The sequence below is a fragment of the Arachis ipaensis genome, chromosome B1 (assembly GCF_059453495.1).
Source record: "Arachis ipaensis isolate K30076 ecotype BB chromosome B1, ASM5945349v1, whole genome shotgun sequence".
In the NCBI taxonomy this organism is placed as follows: domain Eukaryota; kingdom Viridiplantae; phylum Streptophyta; class Magnoliopsida; order Fabales; family Fabaceae; genus Arachis; species Arachis ipaensis.
Genome location: NC_142436.1, coordinates 1,332,276 through 1,350,220, shown reverse-complemented (window position 1 = coordinate 1,350,220; position 17,945 = coordinate 1,332,276). Strand labels below are relative to the sequence as shown.

General features: G+C 32.4%; 3 protein-coding genes across 4 annotated transcripts; all 3 read left to right on the top strand.

Moving 5' to 3' along the window:
* The first annotated feature begins 90 nt into the window (after positions 1-90).
* Positions 91-4,460, top strand: LOC107630018 (pentatricopeptide repeat-containing protein At5g06540-like). Of its 2 annotated transcripts, XM_088500765.1 has the most exons (5): positions 123-2,276; positions 2,362-2,494; positions 2,903-3,059; positions 3,783-3,861; positions 3,982-4,460. In XM_088500765.1, the coding sequence occupies exon 1, from the start codon at positions 202-204 to the stop codon at positions 1,804-1,806; it is 1,605 nt and encodes a 534-aa protein (XP_088356891.1). In that variant the 5' UTR covers positions 123-201; the 3' UTR covers positions 1,807-2,276; positions 2,362-2,494; positions 2,903-3,059; positions 3,783-3,861; positions 3,982-4,460. The 2 variants fall into 2 exon arrangements, with proteins under 2 accessions (XP_088356892.1, XP_088356891.1); XM_088500766.1 differs by lacking the exon at positions 2,903-3,059 and having other exon boundaries at positions 91-2,276.
* A 373-nt stretch (positions 4,461-4,833) lies between these two features.
* On the top strand, positions 4,834-9,514 carry GEK1 (D-aminoacyl-tRNA deacylase). Its single transcript, XM_016332681.3, has 9 exons — positions 4,834-5,357; positions 5,616-5,799; positions 6,346-6,488; positions 6,758-6,821; positions 7,608-7,660; positions 7,857-7,912; positions 8,277-8,351; positions 8,451-8,636; positions 9,041-9,514. The coding sequence occupies exons 1-9, from the start codon at positions 5,028-5,030 to the stop codon at positions 9,126-9,128; spliced, it is 1,179 nt and encodes a 392-aa protein (XP_016188167.1). The 5' UTR covers positions 4,834-5,027; the 3' UTR covers positions 9,129-9,514.
* A 2,892-nt stretch (positions 9,515-12,406) lies between these two features.
* Positions 12,407-14,463, top strand: LOC107643890 (uncharacterized). The gene is made up of 4 exons (XM_016347642.3): positions 12,407-12,524; positions 12,663-12,724; positions 12,830-12,893; positions 14,303-14,463. The coding sequence occupies exons 1-4, from the start codon at positions 12,407-12,409 to the stop codon at positions 14,461-14,463; spliced, it is 405 nt and encodes a 134-aa protein (XP_016203128.1).
* Positions 14,464-17,945: the final 3,482 nt, after the last annotated feature.

Here is a 17,945-nt window from a genome sequence, read left to right as displayed (position 1 = left end):
AACTAAATTTTTATCTAATAAACTATCAACTTCACGTAAACTTCACCAAAATTTTCACCTTAAATTTTAAAAAAAGCAGTATATGAAACTGAGCTTGTGCATGTTTTCTCGATCAAGTTTACTTCCGACAATGAAGAAGAGATTGTTGTGAATTTATAAGCTTCATTGTTTAAAACCTGAATTTATTGTTCTCTCTCTGCTATGAGCTCAATTCCACCATGGCTTCGTCTCTTGCAAGGAACCATAAATCGAAGCACGAGAGAGTTAAAGCGAATCCACGCCCACGCCATCACCAATGGCCTTGCAAGATTCTCCTACGTCTCCAGCAGACTCTTGGCCTTCTATTTCCGACACCACCAGCGCAACCGCCGCGATATGCGCCGTTTAGAGGCCTTTTTCATTCACATGCCAATTCACACTGTGTTTGACTTCAATGTCATGATAACAGCTTTTTCAAGAGACTCACAGTTTTACAACTGTTTTCTGCTTTTCAAACGAATGCTAGCCACTGGTGTTAGGCCTAACTCTCACACCTTCACCATGTTCGTCAAATCTTGCCGTGGATCTTTGTCTCTCCTCCAACAAGCCCATGCCCAAGTGGTGAAGTTGGGGAGTGTGGATTATGACGCTTTTGTGGTGAGTTCTTTGATTGGTGTTTATTGCGATCATGGAGAAGTTGGTGCTGCACGGCAGGTGTTCGATGAAAGTTCCAACAAAAATGTGGTGTGTTGGACTGGTCTTGTTAGTGGTTATTGCAATAATGGTTTAGTTGAGGAAGCAAGGCTGTTGTTTGATGAGATGCCGCAAAGGAATGAGGTATCCTACAGCGCCATGGTGTCTGGGTATGTGAGGAATGGTTGTTTCAATGAGGGCATTCAAGTTTTCCATGAGCTCAAGTGTTGTGGAAATGTTATTAATTTGAATGGCTCTCTTCTGGTGAGTGTGCTCAATGCATGTGCTGCTGTGGGTGCATTTGAAGAAGGCAAATGGATTCACAGTTACATTGAAGAAAATGGTTTGGAGTATGAACTCGAACTGGGGACTGCATTGATTGATTTCTACACCAAGTGTGGGTGGGTGGAAGAGGCAGAGACAGTGTTTGATAGTATGCCTAGTAAGGATGTTGCTACTTGGAGTGCTATGATATTGGGTTTGGCTATTAATGGAAAGAATTATATGGCTCTTGAGCTTTTCGATAAGATGGAGAAGGTTGGACCCAAACCCAATGCAGTTACTTTTGTTGGTGTTCTAACTTCCTGCAATCACAAGGACTTGTTGACTAAAGCGTGGTGGTTTTTTGAACAAATGAGTGAAAAATATGGCATCCTACCATCCATTGAACACTATGGATGCATGGTTGATGTTTTGGCGCGAGGCGGGCGAATCAAAGATGCTTTAGCGTTAGTTGCTAGGATGCCGATAGAACCGGATGGAGCCATATGGGGGTCTTTGCTCAATGGATGCATGATGCATTGTCATGTTGAACTGGCACATAGAGTTGGGAAGTATTTGATAGAATTGGAGCCTCAACGTAGTGGATATTACATCCTTCTAGCAAACATGTATGCAAGTATGGGCAAATGGGAAGGCGTCTCCGAGATGAGAAGACTGATGAAAAAAAGGGGAGTGTCAACCATTTCTGCTTGGAGTTTCATAGAAATTGACCAGTCCATCCACAAATTTGTTGCTGATGATAAGTGTTGTACATATTCAGAAGAAATTTACGGAGTTTTAAACCACTTGAGTAAGGGACTCGAGGATTTAACCAGATCAAAAAATACATTCTATTTATTTGAAGTAATATAACTTAAAAAATAGTGGTCTCAGACTCATATTGCATATGAATTTCAAGATATTACTTATTGATCTGATCAGCCATCTGTACATTATGGAATTCAGTTTGGCTTCTGAAAATTGAAGGGCTCATTCTTTATTTCAATACTAAAGTTGGTTGTTGAGACTGCCAAACTCACTTTATGGCTAATGAAATGGTCTTGAGGTCTAAACTCATTTGGAGAAGGTTAGTTATCGGTATCTTCAAATTCAATACTTTCCATTAGAACAAGAGCATCATCCACTGATGTCTATGAAGAATGGTCATGTTGTGATGCTGACAAACAAGGAAGATTTGGAATTAAATCGAATAGTTGCACAGATCATTGAGCAGAACATGTTGGAATTCCAAACATCAAATTGGAAGAGCTGTTTAAAGGCCATGGAGTCCTCTAAAACCTATTGCAATGGAAGAAGCCCTTAATTTTGTCCTCAAGATTAAGGTACAAACCCTTTGATTCATATCTGTCTATCTATCATAAATAGAAAGCTCGTGAGTTTTTGATTTGGAATTTTCTCTGCATACAGAATTTCTTTTAAAAGGTGAAAATTGTCACCATCCGTGGTTGATGTCGGCGATGACGATGACTTGCGGTTTCAAATGGTTAGGGTTGGTAAGGAATCGGGAAATGGTGCTTGCTGCAGACATTAGTCACTGTTGGTACGGCCTGCTGCGGTGTTGTGTCTGAATCGTGCTCTGGTTCTGTCCCACCGCTTGACCCTGTTGTTTCTGTGTTTTTTTGTGTTGGATTGTTATGTGTTTTCTTGCCAATTGATTTGTTAGGGTTTGTGGTTTGCAATTTGTTCGTGTGTGTATGCCAATTCTGGAGTTTGATCCTTGTGTTCTTAATCTTTGCATATGGAATTGCTTTTTGTATTTGTGTTTTGAATGTCCGGTTATATCTTTTCATCTTCTGTTTCCCTCATTGTTCTTCCTTGATCATTGTTTGAATGTGGGATGTTGAAACTTGCATGTCTTTGGTGGGTATTTTGGAGAGTGAAAATGAAGTAGATGATGTTCTTGTTGACTATGCTTAGCTCATGGTTTCTTGACTGGTCCGATGTGCAGGGTATGGCTTGCTTATGTAACTTCCTTGAACAGTTTACAACTGTTTCCTTGATTATGTAGAATTCTAATTCATAGGAAGTTTGAAGAAGTTTTCAGTTGGAGTTTTGACTGTTCCTGTTTAGTGGAGGAATGTCAATGGTGTCCTTTTTCATGAGATGTAAGTGTTTTATGTTTTATTAAGTTGATATCAATTAGGGTTGCTTTTAGGCACATGCTGCATTGTCCAATTGTTGGGTTCATAATATTGTAGTGCTCTGTTTTTAATGTGGCAAAATTCAGTTTGGTTTTGGAGTGATGTAGTGTGGAATAAGTGTTGAAAGAGTATGTTTTTTGTAGGTGTTTTTATTGACTATTGAATCTTGCTATTTGTGTCTTCATAACGGTTTTGGAGTTTTGGTTACTTGGTTATATGTATATACTATTGGGCGTAAATTGCTTGGATGTTTATATAAAATTCCTCCTCATTCTTTTAAACATTGTTTCCTCTCTGGATCATGGGGGCAATTGATATTTAGATATACATTTTGTGTTTAACTTTATTTGAAGATTTTGTACTTTTTCTCATCGAGAACTCATTTTATAAGTGTTAAATAACAACAAATTACATAGTTATAGAAAGAAGAGAACAAAAATTTAGACTTGGAGACAAAACTTTAATATGAAATGATGAGATCCATATCCATACTGTAGTGCATTAGGAGAGACTTGGGTGGAAACTTCGGGCAGGAAAGTTAATTCATTGTGTTTTTAAAGTTGTGAGCAAGATGTTTTTCCTTTTGGGTTCACTTTTTTTTAGCATAAGTTGCATAAATTTTTGTTGGTATCATTTGATGTAATTTAGAGTGACAAATTATATATTCCTGCACTTCCTTGTGCTCAGTATTGCTAGGAAAGCAATTTGGAGAAGTCAGACTTGGATCCAGAAAGCTCCGAAGGATAGGTCGATGACCAAGAATGTGGTATGTATCTGTTATGGACCCTGTTTTTGTTTCCTCTTGTATATCTAATAAGTGGTTTATATTAAGCTACTTTTGCTCTATGAAACTGGCTAATTTTTTCCACACTGCTATCACTTTTAGGCTGAGGAAATAGCTGAGAAACTATGTGAATCAATGGCAGCAAGTCTTGAAGGCAAGAAGCTAGCTTCATTTACAAGGATCTCTTCAACAGTGCACGTACGAACCAGTCTCCCCCTTAATTCTGGCCTTTCTTTTTAATTATTATAAGGCTTGTCTGATGCTGTGGTTCAAAAATCAAAACAGGCAGCAATGGAAGAAGCCCCTGTTCGTATTTAAGTTTTTAACCCCTAGACACTATTCAGGGATGTGCATGCTGCCAAGGAGCTAAGGAAACCATATGTTGTTGTATTTGTTGGAGTTAATGTTGTTGGAAAATCTACTAATCTTGCTAAGGTGAAGGAGAATAATATTTATTGGGCTTTTCCAACTGTTCAAATTAATTGACAAGAAGTCAATTTGTATCACTTTAATGTTCATCGAGCTTGTGCTAATTTGTGCTACTTTAATATTAATTTTTTGTTCAAATTAATCGGCAAGAAGTCAATTTCTGTTGTGTGTGATCTCGGGAATATGCAGGTCAAAATCTTGTATGGTCTAATCTCCATTTCTATCTGCTGATATTCATAAATTGCTCTCTTCGTTTAGCTTTTTAGATATTTTTGCTTCACCAAAAGGGGAATCAATGAAGACAATCGATATATCTATATAAAGTTTTTTGTTATTCTTATATAATATATATTTGTCTCTAAAATTTAAAATTTTTACATCCGTCACTACACGAAGTTAAATGCTTTTCTTGATTTTTTTGGAAGGAAATTTTTTTGACCAAAAATTGTCTATATCTAATATTGTATTGATTTTTGTTAAGATGCAAGAGAAGCATTCAAGTTCATGAATGTGATTGAAGTGAATGGAAAATAGCGAAAATGCAAAAAAATTCCTTCAATTCCAAAGAGTTACTGCTGATTTGGGATTTATCATTTTGTATGTCCAAAAAAACACATTTATTTTAATAAAAAAAAAAAAAGCCTCCAAATTCCAAAACCAATTTGGAGTTTTACTCCTTAGTCCTTGGTCCTTGGTAAATCAGTGGCAGAAGACATAACATGCTACTTCGTACGATTGGTTTTTGTTGGACAACAGCTGCAGCCGCCAGTGTTCCACTTTTCATTACTAGCAGTTACCTTAACCGTGTGCTACCACCTTTTTCTTCAATACCGCTTTCAAATTCCAAACCATTATTATTCCCTTCCCCTTCTTTTTCTCCTTCTTCTTCTTCTTCATTATCATCATCATCAAATTCAATTCAAGTGAAGCACCACCACCACTCAGCAATGGTGACTCTTCTTGTTGCTACAACCTCCGACCCTGCTTCCATCAACCCTGCCAATGCCCTCTTGGCCATGCCAGCTTGGCAACCAGGTCCCCATCTCCAGGTTCAATTATCAATACTTCATTTTCAAATTGATTCTGATAGATATGATAGTGAATTAATTTGAGGTATTTCATGTTTCGAGAACTGAATTAACAACTGTTTTGACTATTAACCGTTTTCTACTGTAGATATCATTGAGTTAGTTAGATATTAGTAAGTAATGTTTCTTATAATTAGTAAAAATTCATTTCTAGGTTGTTTTCTATGAATTATTTATTCTGATCTAATGGATTGCAACACCTTTGATTCTTTATTATAGGATGATATGAAGAGTTTCTGTAATGAAGGGGTTAGGGTTTTGCTTCATGGGAAGAGCATAGTGGTGGAGGATGACTTGGACAAGAGGTGGGAAGAGAAGACTGGTGAGGTTGTTGATGAGGTCATCTTCTTCAGCAAGCACACTGCTGTTTCTAACAAACCTGCCCTCACTGTTCATCCCATTGGTATTAATTTCTTGTCTTGATTGCCCTCTTTTTCTGTTCTTCTTGCTTGAGATAGCAACTTATATAGTTCTTTCATGGTTCTTTAATATGTTTTGTCTAGTTCTCAGTTCAAGCTATGATAAGTGGATTTCTTTTTTTTTTTTTTTTGTTAGACATGAGTTAGATTAAGGCCACGTTTGGATAGGTTTGTGACTTTGTGTCCCGGATGTCTCTATTTTTATCCTAAGGCAATATCCAAATGCAACCTAAAAGTTGAAAGGGTGACTCTTTCACGAGGAAAATGTCCCCTCAACCCTTAGTCGATATGAAATTTGGACGTAACGGATATAACAAACTTGATCTAATTTTTACACTTGTGTCGTAGATTTTTTCTTTTCAGACATGTGTTACCTTAAAATTTGAAAGGGTGAGTCTTCATGCCCTTGGTTGATTCAAGAATCGAATATAATGGATATAACGGACTTGATCTATTCTTTATCTTCTTTTTTATATTATGTGGAGTAAAAATGTGTGTGTTGATCATTTTTTGGTGGAACGTATGCGCAGGAGTTCCTCATTTGCGCGAGGGTGATGTTCCACCCCAGGGTGGGAAACCGGGATGGGCTGCACTGCCGAATCCTCGGATAGGTCCTTGGCTTCGACTTTTGAAGAAATTGGCTCAAGCTCATAATCTGGTCCCTGAATTTGAGGTGTGTTTCCTTTTGAGCAATTGAAATTCAGAATGCCTTTCTTTAGAGCCTTTTGATTCTTTCCTGCATGTCAATTTTCACTACGAGAAATGAGCCATTTTTTTCCAGTTATATGTCGAGCATTTCTTCTTAAATTTAGCACTTTTCGAAATTACATGCCTTCTTTCCCATTGGACAAAAATGGCTTATTGTCAAATTGTGTTTTTGATAATGGGATTGTACTTTCCAAAAGCTATTCTATCAGAATTTGATATGTTTCCTCAAATTAGATTACTTTGGAGGCCACTCATCACGGGCCATTCACAAATAAGCCAACAATGTTTCTTGAGATTGGTGAGTGCTCTTTTCTTCCTCTTAGATCTGTTCTGAATTGATGGATTTGATATACCATATATCATAAGTACATTGCATAATCTATTATTAAGGTATAAATTCATTACTATTCCCCCAATGTTTAGTTTCCAAGTCAAGACCGTCTTTCTTTATCTTGATGTTTAATCTCACATTCAATTCATATTAATCTTTCCCTTTTGTGAGTACTTGTTAGTCGTGTAGAAGGTTCCATCTTTCAAGTTTTTTGGGTGGGAGAAAAAAAAAACTGATGTTCAAAGAGAAATATAGGTGAAGCTTGTAAATCACCAGTGTTATTGTAGTTTAATACTTGGTGCAGGAACATGATTTTGGGTTATTGGAATTGTTGACTGTCCTTAAGTTGGTCCTCAATTAACCGTCTCTCACCTGTACCGATACCCTTTTATGTGTTGGAATCCTTTTTTTTCTTTTGGGTACAACGTTAATATCTTTTGGTTCTCTTAAGTAATTTGCACCATCTGAACAGCATTCTCATGTTTCATTAGAAGCTGTTAGCTATGACTTTAGGGGGGGAAAAGGGGGAAGATAAATACATTTGAATTTTGAATGAATAAATTAAGATGGTATAATTTCTCTCTTGGTGATTTGATGACGACTTGTAGAAGACATAGAAAAGTATCATTAAAGAGGGTAGACCTAATACAAAATATACGAAATCGCTAAGGAGTTATTTGATTTGGTTATGACTTGTGAAAACACTTTGTTGTTGAATAGCTTAATATAAACTGGTTTTCTTTTATGGTATAGGTAGTACCGAAGACTATTGGAAAAGACAGGATGCTGCTCAAGTAATGGCTCAGGTTGAATGGATTTGTGCTTTCTTCACTTTGCATCAATATGTAGAATTTTGCTTCTACGAAATTCCTTCGATAAGGAATTTTATCTCTTAACTATCTATACCTAAATAAATGGAGTAGGTAGGAGCTGATTAGGAATAATTTAGTCTTTTTTTTTTTTTTTTTTTTTACTGAGATGATGGTGTTTGTGTTGTTGTAGTTAGTATGGGAAGGACTTGGACTCGGAGGAGGGACAGATGTCGGAAACTGGAGCAGGTAGAATGATGAAGCCAATTGCGCTTTTGTTCCGTATTTGGTGTTTACATGAGGTCATGTGTAATGTGTTTTCAGATAGCATCATTCATTCATTCTCACTCTGTTTCGCAAGATGGAAAATACGTTTAACTATAGTCTTCCAATTTTCACACTCGACTTCGTGGACTATAATTTAGCATCTGCTCTTGATCTGCTCTTGATATCTTTTAAATTGTTCTAATGCTGCCAACATTGCATAATGCATCTTATGGAATATAGTTCTTGAGAAAGATCATGTTGTTTTCTTTAGTGTAATATCTTCGTGCTACAGTTTTCAAAATTTGTTCTAACTTCTAACCTGAATCTATATCTTATGATCTTGTAGGGAGAATGATAAGAAGAAAGTCCTTCTTGGGATAGGTGGCGGACACTATGCGCCTCGGCATATGGATGTAGTATTGTGAGGAGTCATTATCCTTGTAATTTAATTTTCTCTCTGACTTTTGATAGACATTGTATCTTCTCGTTAATGCATGTTTTTGTGTAAAACAATATACAGGAAAGACGATGTTTGGGTGGGTCACCTCCTTTCCGGATATTCAATTCCGATGGAAGATCCGAACCAAGCGAAAGGAGAAGCAAATGCGGAGATTGGTGGAACTTGGAGACAGTCTATATTAGCTGCATATGAGGCCACTAGAGTTGCTTTCCCGGGTGGCGAAATTCTCGCACATCTCGACCACAAGTGAGCTTTACTAACCCTTGTGCCTTTTGCATACAAAACAAAAACTCAATCTTGCTATCTTTCCTCGGACATCATGTTAGAATATCTCATAAAATCAGTTAAATGACTCATGCTATCTGTATCATATCATGGAACCAATTATCTATATCGTATGTGGAACCGATATCATAGATAATCGCTTAGGTACCGTAGGGTAAGCATCTTAAAATGAAAAACAAGGAGACATTGGGACTGTAGATTAATTTGCTTATTCCATTAGGACTTGTTAGTTTACAATTAGTATAAAAATATAGATTAATTACAATGCTTTCTTGGCTGGCTATGATATGGCTGATAGGGATTTATGCTTTGGCGATTCCTTGTTGCGCAAGTTAGTATTGACCCTAAAAACTGCTTTGTTTCAGGAGTTTCAAGAGCTGGCAGAAGAATGCTATAACAGCATTCCTTACTGAACAGAACATAAAAATTGGAAAGCCAACTAATTTTTACTGAGTATTGATTTTGAAGATTTTTTTGTAAGACCAGATTAGGCATTTGGTCAAGTCCATTTGAGATAATTTGGGTAAGTGAAATTTGAGGCAAAATGGTAGATAAATTCTAATTACAATGAAAAACAGAACAAAATATTGTTTATACAAGTCAAACACTAGCGATCCTTAGCATTTATGCAATGTAATGCTTGCATTTATTTTGCAGAAATTTGTTTTCCCTACACTTGTAATGAATTACAGAACAGGAAGGAGAAAAAAAACAGGTTTAGAAAATTTGATAAAAAATAATTATGGTTAGATATAAGAGTGATGATTCAAAACCATGACAGGAAAAGTAGTTATATTATTTTGGCAATATAATCATTTTTGGCTTTTCATATCATTGTTGTGTATTATTTTAAGAGGCATTCTTTGATTTCTTTCTGTCATGGAGTAAGAAAGAGAAAAGAAACAAGAGAAAATACAACAAATTCTTGATAGATATAGTAATGGAAGAAGAAACTATTTTACATTATAGAAAAAACAAGAAATTTTCTTATTTTAATATATGCTTGTTGCTGATGACTGATTTCTCCAGAATGTTTAAGATGTTTCTGGCAAAACAAGAATGTTTTCGGAACTCAAAATTGTGTTTTAAAAATGGGTTTGTATTTTTTTTTTTTTAATTTTTAGTGTTTTATATTTTTAAGATTTTGTTAAAAAAAAAAAAGTAAAAACAATGAGCCTTTTGTTTTTTCTTTACAAAATTCTAAAAATAAAAAATATTAAAAATAAAAATAAAAAATAAAATACAAACTAAACACACTATTATTTCTTAATAATTTTTTTTAAGTTAAATATTATTGAGTAGTTTCTTTTGGAACAAACAAACTCATATGGTATTAACATAGGTCATATGTCTTATTCAAGGACAAATGCTAATGTGTTCCAATTAATTTTCAGAATGTAATACTCACTATAAAATGACATGCTATCAGAGATCATAAATAAAGTAATGAGTAATGAGTATTCGTTTTTCTTTTAATTAAAAAAATGATTAATTTAATTAACAGATTATCCATTTAAATCTTAATCATTCATAATAAAACATAACAAAACAAAGCATTAAAATTATCTAATTAATAAAGAGAAGACAAATGAACCAATTTAATATCTAAAGAGGAGAAAGATCATTTAATCTGAGAGAAAAATCCTAAACGACTCCTGACAATTATTTTGAAAGACAACGAGACCCTTAAAAAAAATATCCAACCCAACCTTTGAGTTTTATTTTTATAGGACTGATTAGCCCCTATGTGAGTGTTTTTTTTTTTTTGGCACAGGTTAATCAATCTCATAAAAGTAAAGTTCAGAGACTGGGTTGAGTATTTTTTTATTTTTTGTTAACGACCTCGTAGTCCTTTCGAAGTAATTGTCAGAGACCGAATTGGATATTCACTCTTTATCTGAAATGACATTTTTAAATAAGTGACCTACTATATACATGGCTTCTTTTCTGAAACACAAAAAAATTAAAGATTTATACAAAATCATTACCCAACTCAGGGTCATGAAAACGGTGCTTATGTTTTTTTTTTTTTTTTTTTGCACTTTTAACTATAATAATGCATGTGCTTTAGCTTTGGTAACAGCAAGAGTTTCCATGAATGATGCTTTGGTGTAGCTGCATGTCTCTTGAATTATTTTTTTTTTTTTTTTTTGTGATGGTTACTCATAGGGTTGTAAATTATCGAATTGGATCGAAAATTAATGCAAAATCTAATTGAAATATGCTACAACTGAGTTAAAATCGAAAAAATTGATTTTTTTTTTAGTTCAGTTCAATTGTAGCAGAAACAGCAAATTGATTGGTTGATGTTGTGGAGGAACTGAATTAGTTGATTCAGTTGGTTTTGGGCCCAAAATCAAATTGATAACACTTTTGTATAAAACTGTTTTTATGATAATTAAAATATTTATATATAATATATTAAATAATTTAATAAAATATGTGAAACTATTTAACATTTTTCAATTATCATTAAGAATCTGATTAATCCGACCTAATTTTGCAGAAATATGTAAAGAAAATTTTTTCATATCCAAAGTTTAAAATTGAAACATCTAATTAAGAGATCAAGTCACAGTCTTCATTGGTGTACGTCTCTTGAATTTGACAAGGAAACATGTGATCTTAGATTATAAATTTGAAACAATTCCCAGTTCCCACTACATATTATTTTCTTGGCTTGCATCAATGTCGGTCAACTTGGGTGATTTCTTCGAGGGTTCAATTCAACAATAATATGTTTAATCTTTACCATATAAATATTTGGAACCATTGGGAGTATAATACAGAATTTAACAAGTTTTTAACACATTTTTTTTTTTTGTATTTTGATTGCATAGATAATTAAATACATGTATAAACAGAGCTTTTAACACATTAATACTTTTCAACATTCAAGTTGAAAAGTTTCTGTATTTTATTTGAACACAAAAATATATGTATTTTGTTTGGAAAAAGAATAGGATAAAATACTTTATTAGTTTCTAATATTTAGGTTAATTTTTAATTTCGATTTTATAGTTTAAAATGTTATATTTTTATTTCGAATATTCTCTGATCAAAAATAAATTTATTATTATTATTATTATTTTCTTTCTCTTATTCTTTTATCATTTCCACCTTTAAATTACTACAATTACTATTATGACCATTATCATTATGATTGTTATCGTTATTTAGAAGAAGACGAGATGATAATGAAAAAAATGGTAATTTTGGAAAGAAAGAATTTTAATGTTATCAAATAATTAAAATAGGATGAAATAAGATAAAGGAAATAAAAAATAAAATATTTTAAAAATTATAGACAAAATTAAAATTTAGTACAAATATTAGAAACTAAAATAATATTTTATTCAACTATATATATAACTAGAAATATACACATATACATACAAAAATAGATATTAGCTCTTTTAAAAAATACTACATATGCACCAAAATTAGCCACCATCTATTTGTGTATAAATATATTTATAGTTTAACTTATTTTTATGTGTATTCTATATTATTAACTGATTTTAGTATACATCTAAGATAGTTAAGTTGTTTTTTTTTTTTTTTAGTGCCTAATGTAAACTAATCTTGGTTATTATATTAGAAAAAAAAAAAAAACCAAGGGCCCTATTAATGTTCTTTTACTTGTTTTGGAGCTCTTCACTTTTTGGAGTGTTTGGTCTCTCTTCTCATGTTAATGCTATTTCTCAAGCTTGAATAGAGTAAGAGTAGAAATGGTGCTCATAATCATCATTACTTTGCTAAGCATCATTTTCATCTCTTATATGCTACCACCTTCTTCTGCTTCTTTTCCATCAACTACTCAATTTCAACCTTCATTCCAACATCAAGGTATGCAATAATAATAACAATAATAATATTAATTAATAATTAATATGTAAATCTTTCTTTTTTATTCTTGTATATGTATATTTATTATGAGTAATAATCCAATAAATAATTATTATTTCTTATCATCCTTTTGATTAGCCAATAATGCACACAGTAATCACCCAAGGCTGGTAAGAAAGTTAATAAGGGCTACTGAGAAGGTACTTGCTAATTATTTATAAATTAAATATAATAATTAATTCTTCTTCTTCATCATATTTGACTATTCATCAGCATTATTTTTACGTTTATATATGTTGTTTAAGGGACATAATGAAGATAGAGACTTCATTGCATCACAATACAATAAGCAGAAGGGTTACCTTTCAGGTAATAATTATTAATTTAATTAAGAAGTTAATTTTTTCAGTTAATTTTTTTTATCTTGAATTCTAAATTTTAAATGTTAAAATTTAAATTATATGTCCTAAATTTTATAATAAACCCTCAATTCTAATTTTAAATCCTAAATTCTCCAAAATGTGAAAGTTAAAAAAATTAATTTTATAATAAAAGATTAATTAATATTAACTAATTAAACATTAATTCGCTGTACTTATTCAATAGTTATTACATTACCGATCAATATCTAATGATTAATTATATACACTCGTTAAGGTTAATACCAAAGAAAAATTTTAAACTGGTAACAAATTCAATGTTGTTGAAATTATGAATAATTTCAAGTGTGATAATAAATTGTTAAAACGATTAAAAATGGATTAATATACTTTTATTAAATTTTGTGAAGGTCTTATGGCCTCAATTATGTTCACTACTATTGTTGTCCAAATTAAAGTTTGACTTGTTGTATTTTTGGCCCCTTCACACTACAAAAAAAAGTGGCAGACAATGGGTTTTTAGCGGCGGTTTCAAAAAATCGTTACTAAATAAAAAATGACAGCGTTTGACGCGACAAAAAAGAGAAGAGCTTCCAATAGTTTGTTATTTCAGCGGTTACTATAAATCGTCGGTAAGGGTTTTGTCACTCTCTATTTTGGAGCGGATTGGCAACCGCTGCTATCCATTTTCTGGTGGTTAAAAAATGTCGCTATCTGGCTCACTAATCGCCAGTATCTGCCAGAAGTGGTGTAGTGTCATTTAACCTATTCCTATAATTAATTAAGTTATTAAGATATTTTGATGCATGATACTTGAAATTTCAACATGCATGTATAGCTCACAAAACTTCATCTTAATAATTAGTGAACCTTTTAGAATTATTCATGCATCAAATAAGGTAATTGCTTTTGTTACTTTGGTTATGATGATATTCATTTTTTCTTTGTCGAATTCTTTCCTCTTTTTGTTATCAACATTATTTAATTTATAGAGAAGAGAACTCTTTATTTGTGTGAATTATACTCTTAGTTTGTTTAGTTCACCTTCCAAAATAGACTTCTAAATTTGATAATAATTGAAACTCAACATAATATATTTATTTAGAATAGAATTTAATTATCATACATTGATAATATAAAAAAATTACACAGACATGCAATTTTATATTATTATATTATTAAAAATAATTAATTTTTAAATTTATTATTTAAAAAGTTATTTAAATTCATGAATTTAATTAGATAATATTATTTATACTGCTAATACATTAAAATTAAACTTTTTAAAATATATATAAATAAAGATTATTTCAATTAGAGATGTATAATTATACATGCAAGATCCTTTAATAAAACTCATTCTTTTTCAATGAATATGCAACTTTTTTTTTTTTTCAGGAAAAGTACAACATAGGAAGAAAAATATGGTGGCCGGAAAGAAGGAGACAAAAGAAGAAAAATATGATGGAGAAGACCCTTCACAATATTTTGCTAAGGATTATTCCCATGTTGGAGGGAGACGTCCCATACACAATAAGAATTTGCCAATTGGTCCCTAGAATGTCATCATTGTGATATTGGTTAGAAGATAGTTAGACATATGTTCTTACTATTTCGTATTACAAAAATATTATTCGTATACTAAAATCAGCTAATAAAATTAGTCACTAATGTATTTGTATATAAATACATGTGTGGTTTAATTTATTTTCAATGTTTATTTGAATTTCAACATATATTTTATACTAGCAACTGATTTTAGTGGCTGATTTTAATGCATAACCGTTCATATTATTAGAAGCACAACAAATTTGGAAAGCCCTTTTAAATTTATGTTTAAAGTTTGCACAAGTGTATGTGTTAGTTGCAATATTGAAATCAATTAGGAAAAATTAAGTAGTAGAGAATGTCATTTTGTTCTTGGTTCTTTAAAGTGTATCTTATATTTGAGAGGTTAAATGTGCAACTTTAGTTTTTTAATAGTAAAAAACTTATGAACAATTATTCAATTTTAGGTATTATATTATAAATTGATGTATATTATACATTTATATATACTATTTTAAGTGTTTTTATTCACTATTTGATGTCAGTCAAGATTTAAATTCGGATGTGATTGTTTATGACACACATGAATTGCCACTATACCAAAGTCTTAACCAGGCTTATTTTTTTTTATATGCCATGAGTTTGTGAGTTGTGCATGAATATAAATTATATGAGTGGTAGGCTTTGGTGTAGGACAGCTTTTAACTAACACAATAAAGAAAGAAATTAGACTATCTGATTTTTTTGTTTAAAAAATTTGGTCACCAATCAGACGGTCTAATTTGTGTGGGAACGAGAATTTAAATTTTGGCTTAGTTAATCGGACAGTCCGATTTCTATATATATCATATTTTTTTTATTTTGCGAAAATTAAATCGGATGGTCCGAGTTGATTATTATATAATTTTTTGAATCAGTTAAAACTAATCGTTGGGTCTGATATATATATATATAAGTGTGTGTAACTCATAAATCACTTCTCAGATCTCCTTTTCTTGTTCTTCTTGTTCTGCTTGTTCTTCTTTTTTCCTCAGCTCCTGTATCTCTCTTCTTTCGTATGAACTAAAAAAATTGATAGTGAAGTTTCTATTTATGCGAGTGAGAGAAATGAATGATAGAGTTTTTTTAAAAATATATTATTTTGGTCAGATTTTGTTACAAACATCTGAATGAGTAAAATTTACTTGTGAAAATCCGTTAAATGTTGTTATTCCCTTCACAATCTCATTTGAAGAGCTTAAATGTGTGATTTGTGAGAAGATAGATTTTGAGATGTCAAAGAAAATATCATGTATTTTATACAGATATCCCATACCAGTATTTGGTGGATTCGTTCAGTTTAAAACCAAATATATAACCGACGAAGCGAGTATGCAATAGATGTTTTCAATGTATATGGAAAGACGCGCTCAGATCTCGTTCATCGAATTGTACATTGAATTCGAACAATCTGAGGCCGACCGAAATATTGAACGGAAAGATTACAATAGTGACAGTGAGGAAGAGTTCAAAAGCAATTACGAAGTTGTTGGTCCAGACGGAAATGAAGATCAAGGTGACAGCACTATGGCTCTAAATGTGACAGACGTGGCAAATGCACTCGCAAACGAAGTACCATTTGAGGAGCCATCTTTCATGCGAGTTTTGGATTTGGAAGCCATGCATGCTCCGAAGTTTTCGGAATATATGAGTGCAGGTACGTAATTACCTATATTTATACGAAGGATTAGAATTTTGTAATAATTTATATTGAATGATGGATCAAATAGTTAGGTGACATGTGAAAATATACTCAATTAGCATTTATTTATGTGTTTATTTAGTTAAATTTAAGATAATAATATTTTTAGTGAGTTATTGATTTAGTTAAATATTAATTAATATTTATTAATCAGTATTTATTTATGTCTTTATGTTTTTTTTTTTTTTTGTTAAGATTGAGATAATAACCTGATATAAAGTTTATTTATATTAATATTAATGTAGTGAGTATTGATTTACTTTTAATTTCGGTTATTAAATATTTGTGTATTAAATATTTATCGTATGGTTGTCGTCGTGGCAGAAATTCCTATTGTCGCAGATGGTGAATTTGCCGTGGGAATGGAATTCAGTTCCAGGGAAGCTGTTATTATGGCGATGAAAGATTATACCATCCGAAGAGGTGTAGACTACTGGGTGTATGAGTTGGAGCCGTGACATTTTATGCCAAGTATACACAGTATGAGTCAGGGTGTGATTGGCTTATCAGGGTTAGCTTGATCACCAGAAAGTACTGTTGGGTTATAAGTAGGTATAATGGTAGTCACACATGTATCAGAGTCACCATTTCTCAGGATCATTCGAAACTGAATTCGAACACAATTGCAGAAGCAATAACAGTAAGACTAAACCCGAAACAAATACTTCTTTAATGAAAACACACTTGGCCTTCCTGAATATCATCCAATGACTTCCTAAAGTGAGCAAAAGTAAGAAATCTATAACGTCGGTCTACACGGACCCAGTTACGCCACCTAATATGATTTATTTCATTAACACAATTAAAACATAAATATGAAAATACGATGTAAGTCGATAATGTTACCTGTTTGCAAGCGAAAAACTGCGGGTTTCCTAGGAACCGGCACAAGATACGGTAGATAGATCCAAGCCCAAGTTAGCAGAAGTGTTAGCAGACCATCGATTTTCTTACAGTCAAAATGAGATGCCCTGCATAGTGCCATGTACAGGTGTGTTAGGCATGCCGATCCCAATTATACTGTCCGATACTGCCAAAATCACGAAGCAAAGGCAGGAACTTCGAGTGCACAGATGCTCCAAACTTGTCTCCAAACAAGATCGTACCAAATAACAACATAATGTGGCACTTCACGTACCTCTGAATACTGTTTTCGTCAATCAACTGTAAACGTTCTTTTAAATCTCGAAGCCACGTCAATTTTATGCAGCTTCCTCTGCAGTCTGACTTTCTCGGTGCATTTTCAAATTGGTGCAAACACTCAACCTCTAAGGCTTCAAAACTGCTCATAGTCATTCCTGTGACTGGAAGACCGTTTGTCGGAAGACCAAGAATTACAACCACATCTTCCAGTGTTACAACACACTCATCAACCGGAAGTTGAAAGGTGTGTGTCTGGGTGCCACCTTTCAATTAGAGCATTTACCAGTACTTTCTGACATTGAACTATTCCAATCTGAGAAATATGATAAAAACCAGTAAACCGTAAATATTCCTCCGCATTTTCATGGTACCTATCTGGAGGTAGTGGGTGGTTACATGTCAAAATCCGTAAACTCTACAAAAACATAACAAACTATTAGTCAAATCATTAATAATTACTAATTTACTATTAAAAGTTAATATTTTTCTAATTAGAGTAACTAATTTATTAAACTAATGCTAAACTTTCTATTAATTAGTTAATTTAGTAATTACTATGTATCAATAAATACAACTAAAAAAAATAATTTTACTACATCCAATTTAGTA